The following is a 20460-nucleotide window of genomic DNA, read 5'->3' as shown; positions in this document are numbered from 1 at the left end:
CAACACAAACCAACACAAACCAACACAAACCAACACAAACCAACACAAACCAACACAAACCAACACAAACCAACACAAACCAACACAAACCAACACAAACCAACACAAACCAACACAAACCAACACAAACCTACACAAACACAATATAGAAGCTACTTTCAATATGATAAGACAGAACACAACACACAAAATATGACACCCCCATCTCCCACCCATAACATTTGTTTAACGCGGAGACGATGACAATTCCTTTAATTTAAATCCTAGATGTTACACAAGGGAGGTAAACTAATGAGGAAAGGGAAGTAACACCTGATGTAAGGTCTTGTCAAAGTAAAAGCAGGTTTGTGACAGATATAACATCGTGCTTACACAAGTGAAATGTATACTTTACACGTCTAGACACACTCTCTCTCTCTCTCTCACACACACACACACACACACACACACACACACACACATATATATATATATATATATATATATATATATATATATATATATATATATATATATATATATGTTTATAATTATATGTATAAAATTTCAGATAATATGTTATTGTTAACTCGCTTTGAACTAGTTGCAGACTTTTAGCGTCTATTGTAGTTGTCTCCTTCTGGTGGGGCATGATGCCCAGTGGATCGTGGGGTTGTTTATATAGCCTGCATGTACTGGGGGCAACCAGACTAAAGGGCACCAAACCCAGCTTGACAATACTGGGGGTTGTCGAACCCAGCTTTACCAGACTGCGCGGCGCCGAAGCTAGACTGAACAGATTGCATGGCGACAAATCCAGCTTGACTAGGTTGAGGGGCGCCATACCCCACTTGACCATATTGTGGGGCGCCATACCCCGCTTGACTAGGTTGAGGGGCGCCATACACCACTTGCCCATATTGTGGAGCGACCAAGACTGGCATCATGTAGAGTGGGTTGACGCTGGACTGAGAGCTTTGTTGGGAAACTTGAGTCACAGATAGCCCCATGTGGTCAGTTTGCATACTGACATAAGGAGTGGACGTGTCCTGGAAAATATACATGGCGTCCAAACATTAAGATTTAAAATCATCTCATTTGTTCGATTTCAACATCTTTTAAAATAAAATATTTTTTTATGTGATGACTAGCATATAAAATGAAACATCATATGTACAAACTGAATGAACTTCCTAACCCTAATCCTCAACCAAAACTTTAACCTAGACCTCGTACTAAACCTGAACCTAAGCCTAAACTTAAACATGAAATCTAAACCTAAATCTAAACCTGAACCTAAACTTAAACCTGAAATCTAAACATAAACTTAAACCTGAACTCCGACCTCATTCATATCCTCATGAGATCTAACACAACTTACCTAAGCACCTAACAAGTGTAGCTGGACTTACCTTAGCACAGCAGGTGTAATACAGCTTACCTTAGCACAGCAGGTGTAATACAGCTTACTCTAGCACAGCAGGTGTAATACAGCTTACCTTAGCACAACAGGTGTAATACAGCTTACCTTAGCACAACAGGAGTAGTAGCAGCAGAAGATGAACTGAATGAACAAAACAACCCAGGAGATGACGACCGCGACGAACATGCCAATGAACATATCACGGAGCTGGTCAAAGTATTCACAGGACTCGCCATAGGTGATGCTGGCCCCGCCATCGCCACTGCAACAAAAACATTGGGTTCAAGATGCTGCAGCACATTTGTCAGAAGCCGCCTGAGAGCATGACGTGATGGCACCCACCTGCAGACGCACGTGTTCTCTGTGGACTGACAGATGGATTGGAAGACTTGTTTAGTGATGACGATGGCGTACATTCCAAGTCCAAGGATTAGGATAATCACACCCAACCCAATAAAACACACGATGCCGAAAACTAAAGTTGTCACATACTGAAATATAGAGACATTTATATATATATACTAGTCGTTGGTACCCGTTACACGTGAATTATCGGTCTTTATATTTTTAATGGTATACATTTTTAGAAGAATATTTTATAAAATAGTTATTGGTCAAAACGCAATGTGCTTTACTACAGGTTTAACGATATTAGTGACAAAGCAAAGAGATAACTAAATAGCTAAAAGTCCGACATATTTAAAATACCATAGGCTACTAATACCTATTAGAAAAATATGAAATTATATACATAATTAGTCAACACAACATCATATTAAATGCACACATTGATTAAAAGACTTAAATGACTCCGATAAAAACCCGACTTTTCAATGGTATTTATGTTGTTTTTTTAAAGTAATTTGTATTCGTTTTGGCCGAGGAAATTGTAAAACTTTTATAAATTACGTCTCGATATGTAAATCCATAGATCTAAATCAAATTTTAATGAAATAGTTTATTTCTTCGTATTCTAAAATTGGAAGATGACGTCATTGGTTTTGTGTACTTTCCGTACTTGAAACATATGACATGTGACGTCATCGATTTCGGCGTTCTTGTCCCAACTATAAACACTTTTCCGGTTGCATAATTAAAACTGTTTTCTACATTCTAATACGCATTTATTTTTTTTTCTTTAAATAAAATTGTTTTTATACATTTAAAACATCTAACATATTATTTTCGACAAAAGTCCGTATCAAGTTCTCCAATATATCTCTGAAGATTCTGATGTGATATCCTGTGAAAATATTTTGCGGACACAGAGAGAGAGAGAGAGAGAGAGAGAGTGCGCACATGGGCTTTTATATATTAGGATTATATATTAGGATATATATATATATATATATATATATATATATATATATATATATATATATATATATATATATATATATATCCTTATATATATATATATATATATATATATATATATATTGTGGTCATGATTAATATTCGAACTTGACAGCTACACTGTGGTAAGTGCAAAAAAAAAATGACAACAAAATTAAAAAAAAAAACCAACACCAACCAATTGTCCAAAAATGTTTAATATTTCGTTAATGGCTCTCTAGAATATCTTCATCAATATACAGTACTGATGATATTACAGAGCAATGAAACCCGTTGTCATGACGACAGAATATTTAACGACCCGACCTATTGAAATCTCAGATCGAGACTGGCCGTAGGTGTTAAAATAAAATACTTGGAGCGTTGTGTTAAAATACTTGGTGCGTTGTGTTAAAATACTTGGTGTGTTGTGTTAAGATAATTTGTGCGTTGTGTTAAAATACTTGGTGCGTTGTGTTAAAATACTTGGTGCGTTGTGTTAAAATACTTGGTGCGTTGTGTTAAAATAGTTGGTGCGTTGTGTTAAAATATTTGGAGGGTTGTGTTAAAATAATTGGTGCGTTGTGTTAAAATACTTGGTGCGTTGTGTTAAAATACTTGGTGCGTTGTGTTAAAATACTTGGTGCGTTGTGTTAAAATACTTGGTGCGTTGTGTTAAAATACTTATTGCGTTGTGTTGAAATATTTAGAGCGTTGTGTTGAAATACTTGGTGCGTTGTGTTAAAATACTTGGTGCGTTGTGTTAAAATATTTAGAGCGTTGTGTTGAAATACTTGGTGCGTTACGTAGGGTGTAACAGGAAGTAGAACATAAGATTAAAGATAGCGACACCAGATAACGACCAACAATAACAATTTAATTACAGAACTTATAAACTGAAAATGAATGACCATTAAACAGAAAAAAAGTAATTTTCAGTTTCAATTTTGTACCTGCAATAGCAATTAGTAACACCGGAACAGACACTTATAACACTTAGTCATGGTCCTGATAAATCAAGATAATGAATTCTAAGTACTAATTACCTATCACAAAGGTCATAGAAATGAATTCCTTTATCTCGTACCCGATTTTGTTTGATGTGGTTTTAGTTTGCAAGAAAAAGCACGCGGTAATATATAATACTAAAGTATGTGTAGTGACAACTCGCAATAGTGGCGTAGCCAGGATTGTCTCCTGGGGGGGGGGGGGGATACGCCACTGACTCGTAAAACCTATTAAAATTGAGTTAGCGGCTTACATTTGTTTACAATCCACAAAAAACTATTGCAGCCTCAGAAGGGGAAGTCACTCTCGATAAGCTCGGACTGTTTACATTCTGAACACACTGTGTAAAGTTACACACATATTGTTACACGGATGACACAAAAACTCACCATACATTTGTTCTGGACGAAAGCAGCTATGAAGCCGAAAAACCCAGGGACTATGAGCTGTAGAGAAATGTTTGAAATATGAATGTGGTGCTTTAAACAACAATTGTATGAGAAAAATGTTTGAAATATCAATGTGGTGCTTTAAACAACAATTGTATGAGAAAAATGTTTGAAATATATCAATGTAGTGCTTTAAACAACAATTGTGTGAGAAAAATGGTTGAAATATCAATGTAGTGCTTTAAACAACAATTGTATGAGAAAAATGTTTGAAATATCAATGTAGTGCTTTAAACAACAATTGTATGAGAAAAATGTTTGAAATATGAATGTGGTGCTTTAAACAATTGTATGAGAAAAATGCGTGAAATATCAATGTAGTGCTTTAAACAACAATTGTATGAGAAAAATGTTTGAAATATCAATGTGGTGCTTTAAACAACAATTGTATGAGAAAAATGTTTGAAATATCAATGTTGTGCTTTAAACAACAATTGTATGAGAAAAATGTTTGAAATATCAATGTAGTGCTTTAAACAACAATTGTATGAGAAAAATGTTTGACATATCAATGTGGGTCTTTAAACAACAAATGGTGATATCCCCATTGTGAGGTGGCCCCTGTTCAATAAAGTCTTAAGACGGCCCTTGTCAATTACAGTCGTAAGATGGCCAAAGTCGACTATAGCGGTAATATGGCCTCTGTCAGTGGTAAGATGGCCATTGCCTACTTCAGTAGTGAAATGACCGTTGTCAATTATAGTGGTAAGATGGCTTCTATACAATACAGTGCTAAGATGGCCCTTTAACTTTGGTAACTTACCACAAATCCAAAGGCCCAAATGGGAAAACTTGCAATCGTTTCATACGACCCATTCCAGTCACTGTTTCGCCAATCACTTGAGTCTTCAATAATTAACTTATCCAATAGTTTGGCAAGTAGAACAGCGAAAACTATCCCTGGACAAATGTTATTAAACTTTACAGTAAATGGTCTTGTAATTTTGTATGTAGGAAACAGTGTGATGATTGTAATCAAACAAGAGTCTCAGGGGACGATCTGTGGTGGGGTCGGGCGTTAGTGTGGGTGGGAAACTTGGATTCATGTGGGAAGGGTCGGGAGGTGTGGGTGTGATCAGGCAAGAGGAGGGGGAGGGCGGGAAGCGGGGGATTGGAGAGCTTAGGTGGTGCAGGGCGGAGCATGTAGTTTTGGTTATACCAGTGCAGGCAGACCGTAAATCAACAGATATCTAGGTCGTCTAGTATAGTATTGTGTGAAGTTTAAAAAATTAAAGAGCGCTGACTTATCTCGATTGTCCTCCAACTAACAACATTAAAATGACCACATCCACTTAGCCCACATGAAATGACCAAATTAAATGACTCCTCATAAAATGACCACCTTTACTGTCGTGACATAAAATGACTTTATTTCCCTTGACTTCAAGAAAATGACCACTGCCATTAACATCACAAAAAATTACCAATTGTACTGACCACAATGAGACGACTACTGACACGACATGAGATGACACTCTCTAGTATGACCTGACATGAAACGACTTACCCCCTGCAATAACAAATCCTGACAAGAAACCCAACGTCAAAGCCCTGTTTTTAATCATTCTCACAGCAGAACCTACGCCAGTCAACAGGAAATCAAAGTTACACAATACAGCCAATAGCCTGTCTGTCGACTCACAATACGATTCTTATCGCTGTGAAATGTCTAGCTTTCTAATACTGAAATGTACAAAAAATAATTTCCATTTATTATAATAGTGGACATTTTGTTATAAAACGATGTAGGCCTACACACTACTATTGAAAATCTCAAAGAAAAGCGATAACACAGTACTTAAATCTGAACCGGTCCCTACCAGTGTTGAAGCTAAATAAACTGTATCTCTCTGAATGAGCTATCAGTCTGATAAAAAAAAAACACAGCTATTGTTTGATTCGCCATTTGTTATCTGCATTTCAACACTTTGCGCAACTCTCCGTGTGCTTTATATGAAAAAGTTATTAATAGTCGACCTGTATTGTTCTATGATTGTGTACTGATTGTGTACTGATTGCGTACTGATTGCATTAAGCAGATAAGTAGCAAGCAGTGGCGTCACGAGGTAGGGAAAAAGTGACAACGGGTGACATTGAGGGGGGGGGGGTTGTGCGGTCATACCAGGTGACATTTGGGGGGGGGGGGGGTTGCGGACTGTTAAAAAAGCCCCATTATGATTATGTTAGACGGGTCGCAGGGATATTATATAATGCAGCCAAAACTAGCGTAAAGCTGCGAATTAATTTATATTTATATATATATATATATATATATATATAAAATATATATATATATATATATATATATATATATATATATATATATATAAAATGTATATATATATATATATATATATATATGTGTATGTGTGAGTTTATTTAAACAATTTTTTTTAAGTGAAAACAAAACGAGTATATTAAAACATTTTTTCATACCAAAAGAATATTAGTTGTAAAAACGAGTCACTTTTGGTAAATGATTTTTGTTCTGCGTTTGCGTAAAAAGGATGTATAAATGTATGCAGTGGCGTAGCGAGGTCGGGTGTCACCCGGTGCGGCACTTAATGGTGTCACCCCCCCAGAGGCATAGAGACCCTTCCCAGGGACAAACTTTCAAATTTTCGATTTGCACCCCCCCGCCTCAAACTTTCGATTTGCACCCCCCCCTCGAGTTTTCGATTTGCACCCCCCCCCCTCAAACTTTCGATTTGCACCCCCCCCCCTCAAGTTTTCGATTTGCACCCCCCCCTCAAACTTTCGATTTGCACCCCCCCCTCGAGTTTTTCTCTATATATTTTGCTATTTTTTGCCTTGGTGTCACCCCCCCTAAATGGTGTCACCCGGTGCGGTCCGCACCCCCCGCCCCCCCCCCCTCGCTACGCCCCTGAATGTATGTGATATATATATGCGCGTTGATCGTAATCATCTGTTGATGGGAATATGTCTAACACAGATTCTTACTAAGAGTGAAGAGATATGACCTGGAAAACCTCTAACATCCAGGTTTAAATTGCGACTGTTGTGAAGTGGCCTCGTGAAACTGAAATTGTTACTTCCACGAAATATTAGCCCTCGCCCCGCCATAACAAAACACGCCTGAACTTTTCCACGAAACCTCAGCCCCACTCTCCCATTTCAGTACACAGCCAACCACACGCACAACACAGTACACAGCCAACCACACGCACAACACAGTACGGGCCAACCACACGCACAACACAGTACACAGCCAAACACACGCACAACACAGTACACGGCCAACCACACGCACAACACAGTACACGGCCAAACACACGTACAACACAGTACACCGCCAACCACACGCACAACACAGTACGGGCCAACCACACGTACAACACAGTACACAGCCAACCACACGCACAACACAGTACACAGCCAACCACACGTACAACACAGTACGCAGCCAACCACACGCACAACACAGTACACAGCTAACCACACGCATAACACAGTACACAGCTAACCACACGCACAACACAGTACACGGCCAACCACACGCACAACACAGTACACAGCCAACCATACGCACAACACAGTACACGGCTAGCCACACGCACAACACAGTACACAGCCAACCATACGCACAACACAGAACTCAGCCAACCACACGCACAACACAGTACACAGCCAACCACACGCACAACACAGTACACAGCCAACCACACGCACAACACAGAACACAGCCAACCACACGCACAACACAGTACGGGCCGACCACACGCACAACACAGTACACGGCTAGCCACACGCACAACACAGTACACGGCCAACCACACGCACAACACAGTACGGGCCAACCACACGCACAACACAGTACACGGCCAACCACACGCACAACACAGTACACGGCTAGCCGCACGCACAACACAGTACACGGCTAGCCACACGCACAACACAGTACACGGCCAACCACACGCACAACACAGTAAACCGTAAACACACGCACTTGAGAACTGACACAGAGATAACTACGTAAAAAAACCTGACGTTTGTTGAGTTTGTTCAAGAAAGCTGACGGCACCAAGATTTCTGACCTACGCCTTGTAAGAGGTAGGGACGGTGTGGTCGAATGGTAGAGTGTTCGACTGCTAACCAGCGCTCGAGTCTGTGTGACTTCCCTGAGCCCACTCAGCTCTAATAGGTACCTGTCACACTTTAAGGAAAGTAAAGACGGAACGATGCGTAGTGCTGAACACAATATCCCTTCATATGTCGAGGGCACTGAAACAGGAGAACTCTACTTCACCAGCCCCATGGACAGTTCACGAGCCTATGTATTCAATAGTATCATTATTTTGTCTGTTCCTCTTGTAAAAGTGCCCACCACTTTTTTTTTAGAACTATGACGACATTACACTAAGAGAACACTAACATTAGAACGCGGTAAAATGTAGACAGGGAAAATGACTTTATTGAAATAGACCAAAACATATACCACGTAATTTATAAAGTGTTGTAAAAATTAAACATTACAGCCATATTTTTTTTATTAATATAAACGTTTTTTAAATATTTGTTTTGTCTTGATTAAGAGAAGGTCTGCAATGGGGTGCTAGACTGGCGGCCGCCTCTAGAGGCGCCGAATCCATTTTGCCCATACGGTGGGGCGCCGTACCCATACATAAATGTAAACTAATTAAACTTCTACTTATTATATCAAAGTTAATGTCACATTAGTGCCATCTAGCCTTGACCTACATGTCAAAATTGAAATAAATGCGTAGGGTAAAAATAAATGAAACTTCGTTCGCTAATCTTAACCCATACCGGAAAAAAAACAGACTGAATTAAGCAAGGGGAAGCAAATCACGTAAAAGCTTGAGATAAAATATCTATTGTATATAGCATAGATCTATAATAACGGGAAAATATCCATTCAAACAAACGGTCGCCAGGCATATTGCACTCGTTCTGAATCCGACCAAACGTCTCTTCGGTAAAACGGTCTTTCGGACTAACGGCCTTTCGGACTAACGGCTTTTCGGACAAACGGCAAATGTCTTGGAGGAAATGTCCCGTATCTCTGCCTAAGCCACAGCAGTCAACAAAAGAAAAAATTCTTTGGTAATTCTGGACGAGTCTCATGTTTTGGAAATATTTATAAATTAATTTTTTGGTAATTCTGGACGAGTCTCATGTTTTGGAAATATTTATAAATTAATTTTTTGGTAATTCTGGACGAGTCTCATGTTTTGGAAATATTTATAAATTAATTCTTTGGTAATTCTGGACGAGTCTCATGTTTTGGAAATATTTATAAATTAATTTTTTGGTAATTCTGGACGAGTCTCATGTTTTGGAAATATTTATAAATTAATTTTTTGGTAATTCTGGACGAGTCTCATGTTTTGGAAATATTTATAAATTAATTCTTTGGTAATTCTGGACGAGTCTCATGTTTTGGAAATATTTATAAATTAATTCTTTGGTAATTCTGGACGAGTCTCATGTTTTGGAAATATTTATAAATTAATTCTTTGGTAATTCTGGACGAGTCTCATGTTTTGGAAATATTTATAAATTAATTCTTTGGTAATTCTGGACGAGTCTCATGTTTTGGAAATACTTATAAATTAATTTTTTGGTAATTCTGGACGAGTCTCATGTTTTGGAAATATTTATAAATTAATTCTTTGGTAATTCTGGACGAGTCTCATGTTTTGGAAATATTTATAAATTAATTCTTTGGTAATTCTGGACGAGTCTCATGTTTTGGAAATATTTATAAATTTATTCTTTATTAATTCTGGACGAGTCTCATGTTTTGGAAATATTTATAAATTCTTTGATAATTCTGGACAAGTCTCATGTTTTGGTAATATTTATAAATTAATTCTTTGGTAATTCTGGACGAGTCTCATGTTTTGGAAATATTTATACATTCATTCTTTGGTAATTCTGGACGAGTCTCATGTTTCGGAAATATTTATAAATTAATTCTTTGGTAATTCTGGACGAGTCTCATGTTTTGGAAATACTTATAAATTAATTTTTTGGTAATTCTGGACGAGTCTCATGTTTTGGAAATATTTAAAAATTTATTCTTTGGTAATTCTGGACGAGTCTCATGTTTTGGAAATATTTATAAATTCTTTGATAATTCTGGACAAGTCTCATGTTTTGGTAATATTTATAAATTAATTCTTTGGTAATTCTGGACGAGTCTCATGTTTTGGAAATATTTATACATTCATTCTTTGGTAATTCTGGACGAGTCTCATGTTTCGGAAATATTTAAAAATTAATTCTTTGGTAATTCTGGACGAGTCTCATGCTTTGGAAATATTTATAAATTAATTCTTTGGTAATTCTGGGCGAGACTCATGTTTAGGAAATATTTATAAAATAATTTTTTGTATTTGTTACATTAAGGTATCGGCTGACCCATACTAGTAGTATAGTGAAAAACATCGACCCTAAACAATTACATCGGTCTTTCTCTCACTCTTTCCTGTTCTCTCCGGCCGTCCACTGTTCTAAAAAAAATTAATTATTTGTTTGAGTGATGTCTTGAAGGGGATGGACCTCCACTGCTGATGCGGTGTCTGTAGCTGTGGTGTTTCGTTGGTCGCCGCTGTGGGCTCTCTGCCAGGCAGGGGCGTCGTACCCGTTTTGTCCAGCTGGTGAGGCGCCGTACACATTTTGCCCATTAGGTGCGCTATACCCGGTTTGGCCATTAGGGGCGCTATACCCGGTTTGGCCATTAGGTGCGCTATACCCGGTTTGGCCATTAGGGGCGCTATACCCGGTTTGGCCATTAGGGGCGCTATATCCGGTTTGGCCATTAGGGGCGCTATACCCGGTTTGGCCATTAGGGGCGCTATACCCGGTTTGCCCATTAGGGGCGCCGTACCAGTATGGCCCATAATGTGGGGCGCCGTATACATTTTGCCCATACTGTGGTCCGCCATATGCTGGTACTGTGTTCACTGGGGCGAGATATGCCTGAGAATTTTGTTGCTGTGAAACTTGACTGACAGAAATATTCGTCTGGGGTCCTGACTGGACGACAACGCCAGGTGTAGTCGTGATCTGGAATAAAATGGAAATGTTTTTGTAGAGTGCAACATGAATATGATGTTTTAAAATAAAATACGCACGCACGCACGCGCGTACACACACACGACTCAAAATAAAAACACACAGAAGTTTATACTAGTCCTGAGATAACACACAAACTCACACATAATCATTGCGCTTTTTTATATCTTGTCATGTCGTGTTTAGTGTGATTTGTCTGAATATGTTGACGTACCATAAGGACTTACCTGACAAGAGCAGGTGCAGTAGCAGTGTAAGATGTTGACGTACCATAAGGACTTACCTGACAAGAGCAGGTGCAGCAGCAGTGTAAGATGTTGACGTACCATAAGGACTTACCTGACAAGAGCAGGTGCAGCAGCAGTGTAAGATGTTGACGTACCATAAGGACTTACCTGACAAGAGCAGGTGCAGCAGCAGTGTAAGATGTTGACGTACCATAAGGACTTACCTGACAAGAGCAGGTGCAGCAGCAGTGTAAGATGTTGACGTACCATAAGGACTTACCTGACAAGAGCAGGTGCAGCAGCAGTGTAAGATGTTGACGTACCATAAGGACTTACCTGACAAGAGCAGGTGCAGCAGCAGTGTAAGATGTTGACGTACCATAAGGACTTACCTGACAACAGCAGGTGTAGTAGCAGTGTAAAATGAAGACCAGGAACAACACCATCCAGGTTATGACAGCAAACACAAACAATACAATGAAGATGTCCCGGGGCTCACCTTGTAGTTTCTCACACGAAAACTCACTCATAAAATACAACCTGTACAACAAGAAATACAGACAATTTGGAGGTCAGCAGGTGCAGACGTTTTGGGGAAGAAAAAGAGAAAACAAAATGAAAGGTTTACAACAAAGACATGGATCGAAATAGAAGATAGGAAAGAGAACAAAACAGAGATTTCGTGCCACATCATCTAGATCAGGGGTCGGCAACCCTTTGAGACGGAAGAGCCAAATGTTACAATCTACTTAATTTCCCAAATTTTAAAGAGCCACTAATACATTTTTTACGCTCTACTCCATTTATCTCATTTAAAGAAAAATTGTTTAAAGTTGTTTTTTTACAGTATCATTTTTTTGAGTTTTGAAAATAAAATAAAATCATTATTATGAAACTGGAGAGCCGCATGTTGACATCAAAAGAACCGCAGGTTGCCATCCCCTGATCTAGATTTATTTTTAAGACGTGCCCAAACCAGCGCCATCTTTTTCGATTCATTTGGACACTGCTTCCTTTTCCATCTCTCTTAGTAGGGTCCTAGGACCTTTGACCACAGGTGCATTGACCATAGGGGGTTTGACCATAGGGGGTTTGACCATAGGGGGTTTGACCATAGGGGGTTTGACCACAGCGGAGCTTTGACCATAGGGGCTTTGACCATAGGGGGTTTGACGCTGTGTCCGGCTTTGATCATAGGTGTTTTGTCCACATAGGGTCTTTGATCTCAGGTGTTTTGTCCACATAGGGTCTTTGATTTATTTTAAAAGTTGCTAAATTATATTTTAAATTTCGACATGATGTAATAATATGTTAAATCATCATGTATAAATACAAGTCATCCAAACTACTCTATGTCAAATCCATTAAGAATCTTGGAGAGTATAGCAGGTCGAAAAAAGGTAAAAGAACTTTGTTGTATCGTGGCCACGAGTTTTGGCTACACAGAGAACGCCAGGACGGGTCACGCGTTTGGCGGTGTACGAAGAATCGCACTTGTAAGTGCAAAGCTTCAATAGTTTCCTTGAAGTTCTACAGATGGACTGCACACGGCCAAAGAAAACTTTCTTGCAAGGTGTCGCAGGGGCAAGCTACCCAGCTTAGAAGCGATACAAGATGCTGCACGAAAAAGTACAACGTGCTGTCCAGACATATGGTCAAACAGATGTACTGACATATTTGCGTGCTATAGCACATCTGTCATTTAGTTAACCATTTTATGTCTTACATCTTTGACTATATTGTTGGCAAGTTTTGTATCATTTTTTATCCTTTATATATGCTATGTATTTTCAAACCCCCTATGGTCAAAGGCCCGCTGTGGTCAAAGGCCCGCTGTGGTCAAACCCCCTATGGTCAAACCCCCTATGGTCAAAGCACCTTAGCTATGATGTTGGGCCATTGATTGTCTTTTATCCTTTTTAAGCACTTAATTTGGAAAGAGTCAAGTGATCTGATTGTGGCGATTCTTACGTTCCGGCATTCGCTGCCATACTGTAGGACGTTAAGGAAATTACTTTTGAAAAGTCTGCATTTGATCTTGGACGAGATTCTCTTACATCGCCAAGTTTTCATTAGAAATTCTGCTAGAAAAGGTTTAGGAAAAAGGGATGTTCCCATCAGACGAAAAACTGGGCTATCTTTAAAATCGAGTGGAACTCCACCAAACGGTTGGTGGATCTGGAGTTTGATGCTAACATATGCCTACCAGGTTCCATGACAAATGATCTCAGGACAAATGATCTCAGACAAAATATCTCAGACAAAATATCTCACAGTAAAATTTTAATAGTATGTACGATGATTTTAGTTGATTTGAATTTTTTTTTTATTGACTGTCAATATGGTTTTGTATACTTTTTACGCGTAATAATTGTGTGTAAAATGAATTTGTTAAACTTAACAAAGCATAAAAAATGCATTATACTTAATCTTTCTAATAGCATTTGTTTTGAAAAAGTAAAAATTAAAACAAACTTACTCCTAAAAGGTATAATAAATGATAAGGTATAAAATAAATAAAGTAACGGTAGCTATACAAGATTAATGTTCAAAACACGCGAAATATTTAAAAAAAATGTGAATGGGTCTTCAGGTTCGTAACGTAAAACTATTGTTTTTACTGCATCATCAACACAAACGAAACGCTTACGTTTCTATGCCGGCAGGTACATTGTTATGATCAGACCTTTCCAACTCTATGTTATCATGTATTGTGTGAACTCTTGCTCGACACTTCACATTTTCAAATCTCTTTTCCTGCTGCTCCACTTCTGGCTTTTATAAACAGAATACTGCTTTGTTTGCATGCACACTACGACAAACGTAGCTCCACGATGACCGCTGTCGTTTAAATAAGCATTTGTCACATGATCGCTAAGGTGTGACCGACGCATCACTATTATGCTAATTGTATTGTCCATGGAGGGAGGTTGTCTTTCCCTTAAGGCATGTCTCTACTGTCAAAGCGGGCGGCCACCTTGTTATTTCATTCCCTTTGATCTTCACATACTATATTAGTCATCATAGTTTTAAAATGTTTAGTGCAATATGACAAATTTTTGTGGTAAACAATTTTTAAAATTATTATATAGGCCTATAAACAATATTCAATATAGTACACAATACCATATGATAGTCAATAAAAAAATGTTCCGATCAACTAAAATCATCCAGTACACTATTAACATTTTGCTGTGAGATATTTTGTCTGAGATATTTTGTCTGAGATCATTTGTCCATGGTATCATTTGTCCTGATATATTTTGTCCTGGTATCTTTTGTCCGTGAGATCATTTGTCCTTGAGATCATTTGTCCTTGAGATCATTTGTCCTGAGATCATTTGTCCTGAGATCATTTGTCCGTGAGATATTTTGTCTGAGATATTTTGTCTGAGATCATTTGTCCTGAGATCATTTGTCCTGTCACCTATCGTCATCGCCTACCATCTCACAAACAACAACACGCTCAAACTAATCTACAGCGACTCCTGGAAGAACCCTCCAGAGTAGGATTAAAAATCAATAAATCGAAAGCAGAGGTCACCGGAATCAATCAATAATCAGGACCCGGTCATACACCTACAGGACAAGACAAACGAGAAACAATAAATGACTTGAGCTCAACTAAAGAGAGGGGCCCAAACAGTCAGATTGTGATATGTAGCTGCAGTCAGTCATATACTGTGATGTTTAGCTGCAGCCAGTCGTGTGCTAATGTTTAGCTGAAGCCAGTTTGGTGCTGATGTTTAGCTGCAGCCAGTCGTGTGCTAATGTTTAGCTGAAGCCAGTTTGGTGCTGATGTTTAGCTGCAGCCAGTCGTGTGCTAATGTTTAGCTGCAGACAGTCTTGTGCTGAGATGTAGTTACAGCCAGTCTGGTGCTGATGTTTAGCTGCAGCCAGTCGTGTGCTAATGTTTAGCTGAAGCCAGTCTGGTGCTGAGATCTAGTTACAGCCAGTCTGGTGCTGATATATAAGTGCACCCCTTTGCTCAAATGTTTAAGCTTAGCGGCAACACTGGAATAAAAGTCACTACAAAAGTCTACAAAAAACAGAGGAAATGGCACCGACCTGCAGTTATATATTTTGCCGTAAGTTCCCAGACCAAGCAGCAACATGATGATAAACATCGCAATCAAAAACAGGATTTCAAAAACCAAGGTTACAATGTACTGAAATAAAAAAAACACGCATATATATATATATATATATATATATATATATATATATATATATATATATATATATATATAATCTCCTAGCAAACCTCACACCACCATTTTATATTACAACTAATCTTCACTCTCATTATTGTATGCTATTTTAAATAATATTGATGTCTCAGTAACGTTTGTACAAATATTAATATTTTTACATTCCCACCCCTCCTCCCTGTAGACACGTGTCCACTAAAGTCTACTTTCTCCCACCCACCCACCCACCCCCCTACCTTTACACAAGTGTCCACTAAAGTCTACTTTCTCCCACCCATCCCCCTATCTTTACACACGTGTCCACTAAAGTCTACTTTCTCCCACCCACCCCTCCACTTTATCCATCCTCCTCAGTTTTCCAATTATTTGACATCCCATTATAGGCTACTGTTTGTAAACAATCTGTTGATAGTGACAAAAAAATGCTCAACTCACAAGACATTTGTTATGGAGATGGGCAGCTACAACGCCCAGAATCCCAGGAATTATGTACTGAAATAAAAGTTTGCGATGTTTGAAAGATCTAAGATCATAGGAATTATGTACTGAAATAAAAGTTTGCGATGTTTGAAAGATCTAAGAACACAGGAATTATGTACTGAAATAAAAGTTTGCGATGTTTGAAAGATCTAAGATCACAGGAATTATGTACTGAAATAAAAGTTTGCGATGTTTGAAAGATCTAAGATCACAGGGATTATGTACTGAAATAAAAGTTTGCGATGTTTGAAAGATCTAAGATCATAGGAATTATGTACTGAAATAAAAGTTTGCGATGTTTGAAAGATCTAAGATCACAGGAATTATGTACTGCAATAAAAGTTTGCGATGTTTGAAAGATCTAAGATTATAGGAATTATGCACTGAAATACAAGTTTGAAAGATCTAAAACGCCTAGTCTCAAAGTAATAATCTGCATCATCTAGCTGTGTGATACAAACTATTGAACATGCGTTGGCTTAAGTAAGAATAGTGATGGATGTATACTGTACACCACAGAGATTGGCTTAAGTAAGAATAGTGATGGATGTATACTGTACATCACAGAGGTTGGCTTAAGTAAGAATAGTGATGGATGTATACTGTACATCACAGAGGTTGGCTTAAGTAAGAATAGTGATGGATGTATACTGTACACTACAGAGTTTGGCTTAAGTAAGAATAGTGATGGATGTATACTGTACATCACAGAGGTTGGCTTAAGTAAGAATAGTGATGGATGTATACTGTACACCACAGAGGTTGGCTTAAGTAAGAATAGTGATGGATGTATACTGTACACCACAGAGGTTGGCTTAAGTAAGAATAGTGATGGATGTATACTGTACATCACAGAGGTTGGCTTAAGTAAGAATAGTGATGGATGTATACTGTACACCACAGAGGTTGGCTTAAGTAAGAATAGTGATGGATGTATACTGTACATCACAGAGGTTGGCTTAAGTAAGAATAGTGATGGATGTATACTGTACACCACAGAGGTTGGCTTAAGTAAGAATAGTGATGGATGTATACTGTACACCACAGAGGAGAATTGTGTGCTTTCATGACATGAGCAGAATGGTCAATGTTGTTTACGTGTACAAAATGGCTATGTTCACTATAGTGACAATGTATAAAACAGCATTAGTTACTTCCAAATTTTGATTATATCATCTATAAAAAACGCATAATAAAAATTACGATTAAACTGTTACTTAAAAATCTTTTATTAGTTTATACAACTATTTAGACGTACTGTTCATTTTTTAAAATACTAATTGCCAAATTTAAATTTTAGGCACAGTCCATGTTTTACAAACTTTAATTACACCGAAAAAAAATTCAAAAGAAAAATTTAAATAGATTCCAAAACTATGTGAAAATATATCATTTTTAAAGGTCTCGGCAGTTCTTGTAAACATCTCCTTTAGATGTACCTATTTTTTTCATTAAAGAAATGTTAGAAAATGACTCTCCACCTGTCTAGTCAAAGGCGACTAATTAAGTAGAAAAGGAAAACAGCTTACCAGAATTCCAAAAATCCAAAATGGAAAATTCCAATTAAGGCTATTCGCAGTTTGCGTAGCTTCTATCTTGTTAAACACAACAGCCGTGAGAATAGAAAAAAGTATCCCTTCACAAAAAAAAAAAGTTAGTTTAGGGGTTTATGTACATTTTTTAAAACTCCAAGTAAAGAACAAAATATAATTTTAGCCTACGAAATTTAAAAACCTTTTTGAGCTACGGTGATATTATTTTCTTATTATTTTCTTATTACAATTACAAGTGTTTTTTTTTATAAAGTCCAAGTAATTGTAAGTAGCTGTTAGTCACATCTTTTATTCAATTTCAGCTCATTACTAATTAGGCTTATTGTTAGTAAGTGCCTATGTGATGACAAAGTAATAATATCTACATATAAATATGACTGGAAAAATATCTACATATGACTGGAGCATAAGTAGGTGAAAAAAAATGAACTCAAAAGAACGAAATGTTTTGCAACTGTGTAATCCAATAAAATATCACATCAAATGATCATTGTTCAATAATGTTGCATCAAGTGATATACCTCTAATAATATCACACTAAATAATCTACCTGAAATTTTAAAACTTCAATTTAACAACCTCTAAAATAGTCACATTACATGACCTAACATAACTTACATCAAATAGTATCACACATTAAACAACTTACCACATCAAATGACCTATGCCATATAATAACACACCAAATGACTTACCACCAATAATACCACATCAAATGACCTACTACTTAAAACTCACATCAAATGACCTACCACATATAATACCACACCAAATGACTTACCTCCGATAATCACGACTCCTGACAATGCACCAAGTGTGACAACTCTGTTTTTAATCATTCTCTATCTGCTAGCAGGAGACCAATCTTATTCAGATCAGTTCAGTGGATTTTTGTCTTGTCGTCTTTGGTGTGGCAAGATTTTTGTCTTGTCGTCTTTGGTGTGGCAAGATTTTTGTCTTGTCGTCTTTGGTGTGGCAAGATTTTTGTCTTGTCGTCTTTGGTGTGGCAAGATTTTTGTCTTGTCGTCTTTGGTGTGGCAAGATTTTCGTCTTGTCGTCTTTGGTGTGGCAAGATTTTTGTCTTGTCGCCTTTGGTGTGGCAAGATTTTTGTTTTGCTAAATAAATATTAGTTAAAAGTCTGTTTATAAAAGATAAATGATCTTGATCATAATATTTTATTTTCTATAATTTTTTTATATTTATGTGTGTGTATTCTATTCTATATAAAATTAATATTTATTTGCAATGGAATATTAAACTTACAATATTAAAGTTACAAAAATATATTTAGACATACACTTACACATAACCTTGTTTGACTGATGTATGATTGTTTTATGACTGATGTACGACTGCTGTATGACTGCTGTATGACTGCTGTATGACTGCTGTATGACTGCTGTATGACTGATGTATGACTGCTGTATGACTGCTGTATGACTGATGTATGACTGCTGTATGACACGTGTACATAAGCTTCTAGGTAGACGTACACATACACATACATAAATTAATATTATATAAATAATACTTATTTTAGAAACCATCGTGGATTTCTACAAATATCTTTCATTTTAAAAATCATAATCTATTTAATACAGACATTTAATCTATGGTCAGCCAATCGATGACTATTTTTTTTTATTCATTACTGTTTTGTAAACAGCTCAAGTAATGTAGGGCCTATTGTTTAGCACTACGTGCAAGAAAATCAATACAGCCATTGTATCGTCGTAATTTATAAGGTGGTATGATTACCACTGCGGACGGCTGGCCTTGAACTTCTCAAGATAAATATCTCTTATCACTACAATATATATATATATATATATATATATATATATATATATATATATATATATATATATATATATATATATACAAGTTCAATATAGATACATTCATTATTTTATTTAAAATGTATACACTTTTTGTATAAAAACCCACATTAGTTGAATAATGAAAGTAAAGTTTTAAAATCACGATTCGTTGTTATCTAGACGATGCGTGGGTGTTTTATAAATGCTTTTATAGCCCCTCGATCTATTTATGCGTGGATGAATGTGTGTCCTATATATATATATATATATATATATATATATATATATATATATATATATATATATATATATATATACATTGTACACGGTTAAGATGAATATATATTCTAAGACAGCAACTTGCCTGTAAAGTGACTCAGTGTTCTACCAACCACATCGATCTGGTTTGCGACGTTGATGAAAACTTCTCGTTCAAACTGAAACTGAGCAGTTCCGAGAAACACACCCCCCTCACCCTCCCACCACAGCACCACACCAAACACGGTAAACAACAGAGAGCAGCATGTCTGTCATTATTGATTCCAGTCCAACAGAGTTGCATAATTTATGCCAGTGGAAGCTCATCAGTATAAAAAATAAATCATGGCCCAACACTAAGTTTAAAAAATGAACAAAGATACTAAAATATAAATCATTAAATATTAAAAAAGAAAATATTGAAGGATTTCCATTTAATGGAGGCACACGAGTTTGGAGAGAAGGGTTCAATATTTGGTACAAAATTAAATGCTTTCAGAAGAAAAAAAAATTTGAATACATATACACATGTGTATACTATATACACATATTACAAGTGTATATCGATATATATATATATATATATATATATTTTTTTTTTTAAATTTTTCTTACGTGGGGGGGGGGGGTGACACCATTAGGTGCCGCACCGGG

The 20460-nt window shown here is 37.1% G+C and overlaps 1 protein-coding gene and 1 long non-coding RNA gene across 3 annotated transcripts; both read right to left on the bottom strand.

Moving 5' to 3' along the window:
* Window positions 1–576: 576 nt before the first annotated feature.
* LOC131952704 (uncharacterized) lies at window positions 577–6137 on the bottom strand. Of its 2 annotated transcripts, XM_059315479.1 has the most exons (7): window positions 6015–6137; window positions 5702–5877; window positions 4958–5094; window positions 4135–4191; window positions 1745–1893; window positions 1508–1664; window positions 577–1028 (listed from the first exon to the last, which is right to left on the bottom strand). In XM_059315479.1, exons 2-7 carry the CDS (start codon window positions 5757–5759, stop codon window positions 690–692), a joined length of 897 nt encoding a protein of 298 aa, XP_059171462.1. In that variant the 5' UTR covers window positions 5760–5877; window positions 6015–6137; the 3' UTR covers window positions 577–689. The 2 variants fall into 2 exon arrangements, with proteins under 2 accessions (XP_059171462.1, XP_059171461.1); XM_059315478.1 differs by lacking the exon at window positions 6015–6137 and having other exon boundaries at window positions 5702–5952.
* A 9455-nt stretch (window positions 6138–15592) lies between these two features.
* On the bottom strand, window positions 15593–17747 carry LOC131952687 (uncharacterized). Its single transcript, XR_009388556.1, has 3 exons — window positions 17704–17747; window positions 16130–16186; window positions 15593–15652 (listed from the first exon to the last, which is right to left on the bottom strand). It is a non-coding gene; the product is annotated as an uncharacterized LOC131952687 (long non-coding RNA).
* Window positions 17748–20460: the final 2713 nt, after the last annotated feature.

The sequence above is a fragment of the Physella acuta genome, unplaced genomic scaffold, assembly GCF_028476545.2.
Source record: "Physella acuta isolate Inbredline_101_S28 unplaced genomic scaffold, ASM2847654v3 ptg000889l, whole genome shotgun sequence".
In the NCBI taxonomy this organism is placed as follows: Eukaryota; Metazoa; Mollusca; class Gastropoda; family Physidae; genus Physella; species Physella acuta.
This window is presented reverse-complemented; position numbering and strand designations above follow the sequence as displayed.

Bases quoted from the DNA above. Each gene is read 5' to 3' on its own strand.
- LOC131952704 (XM_059315479.1), bottom strand. From the start codon at position 5,759: ATGATTAAAAACAGGGCTTTGACGTTGGGTTTCTTGTCAGGATTTGTT. The intron at 1,894-4,134 runs GTGAGTTTTTGT...TCTATATTTCAG, and splicing joins TCGTCCAGAACAAATGTATG to TATGTGACAACTTTAGTTTT. The intron at 1,029-1,507 runs GTAAGCTGTATT...TATATTTTCCAG, and splicing joins ACTACTCCTGTTGTGCTAAG to GACACGTCCACTCCTTATGT.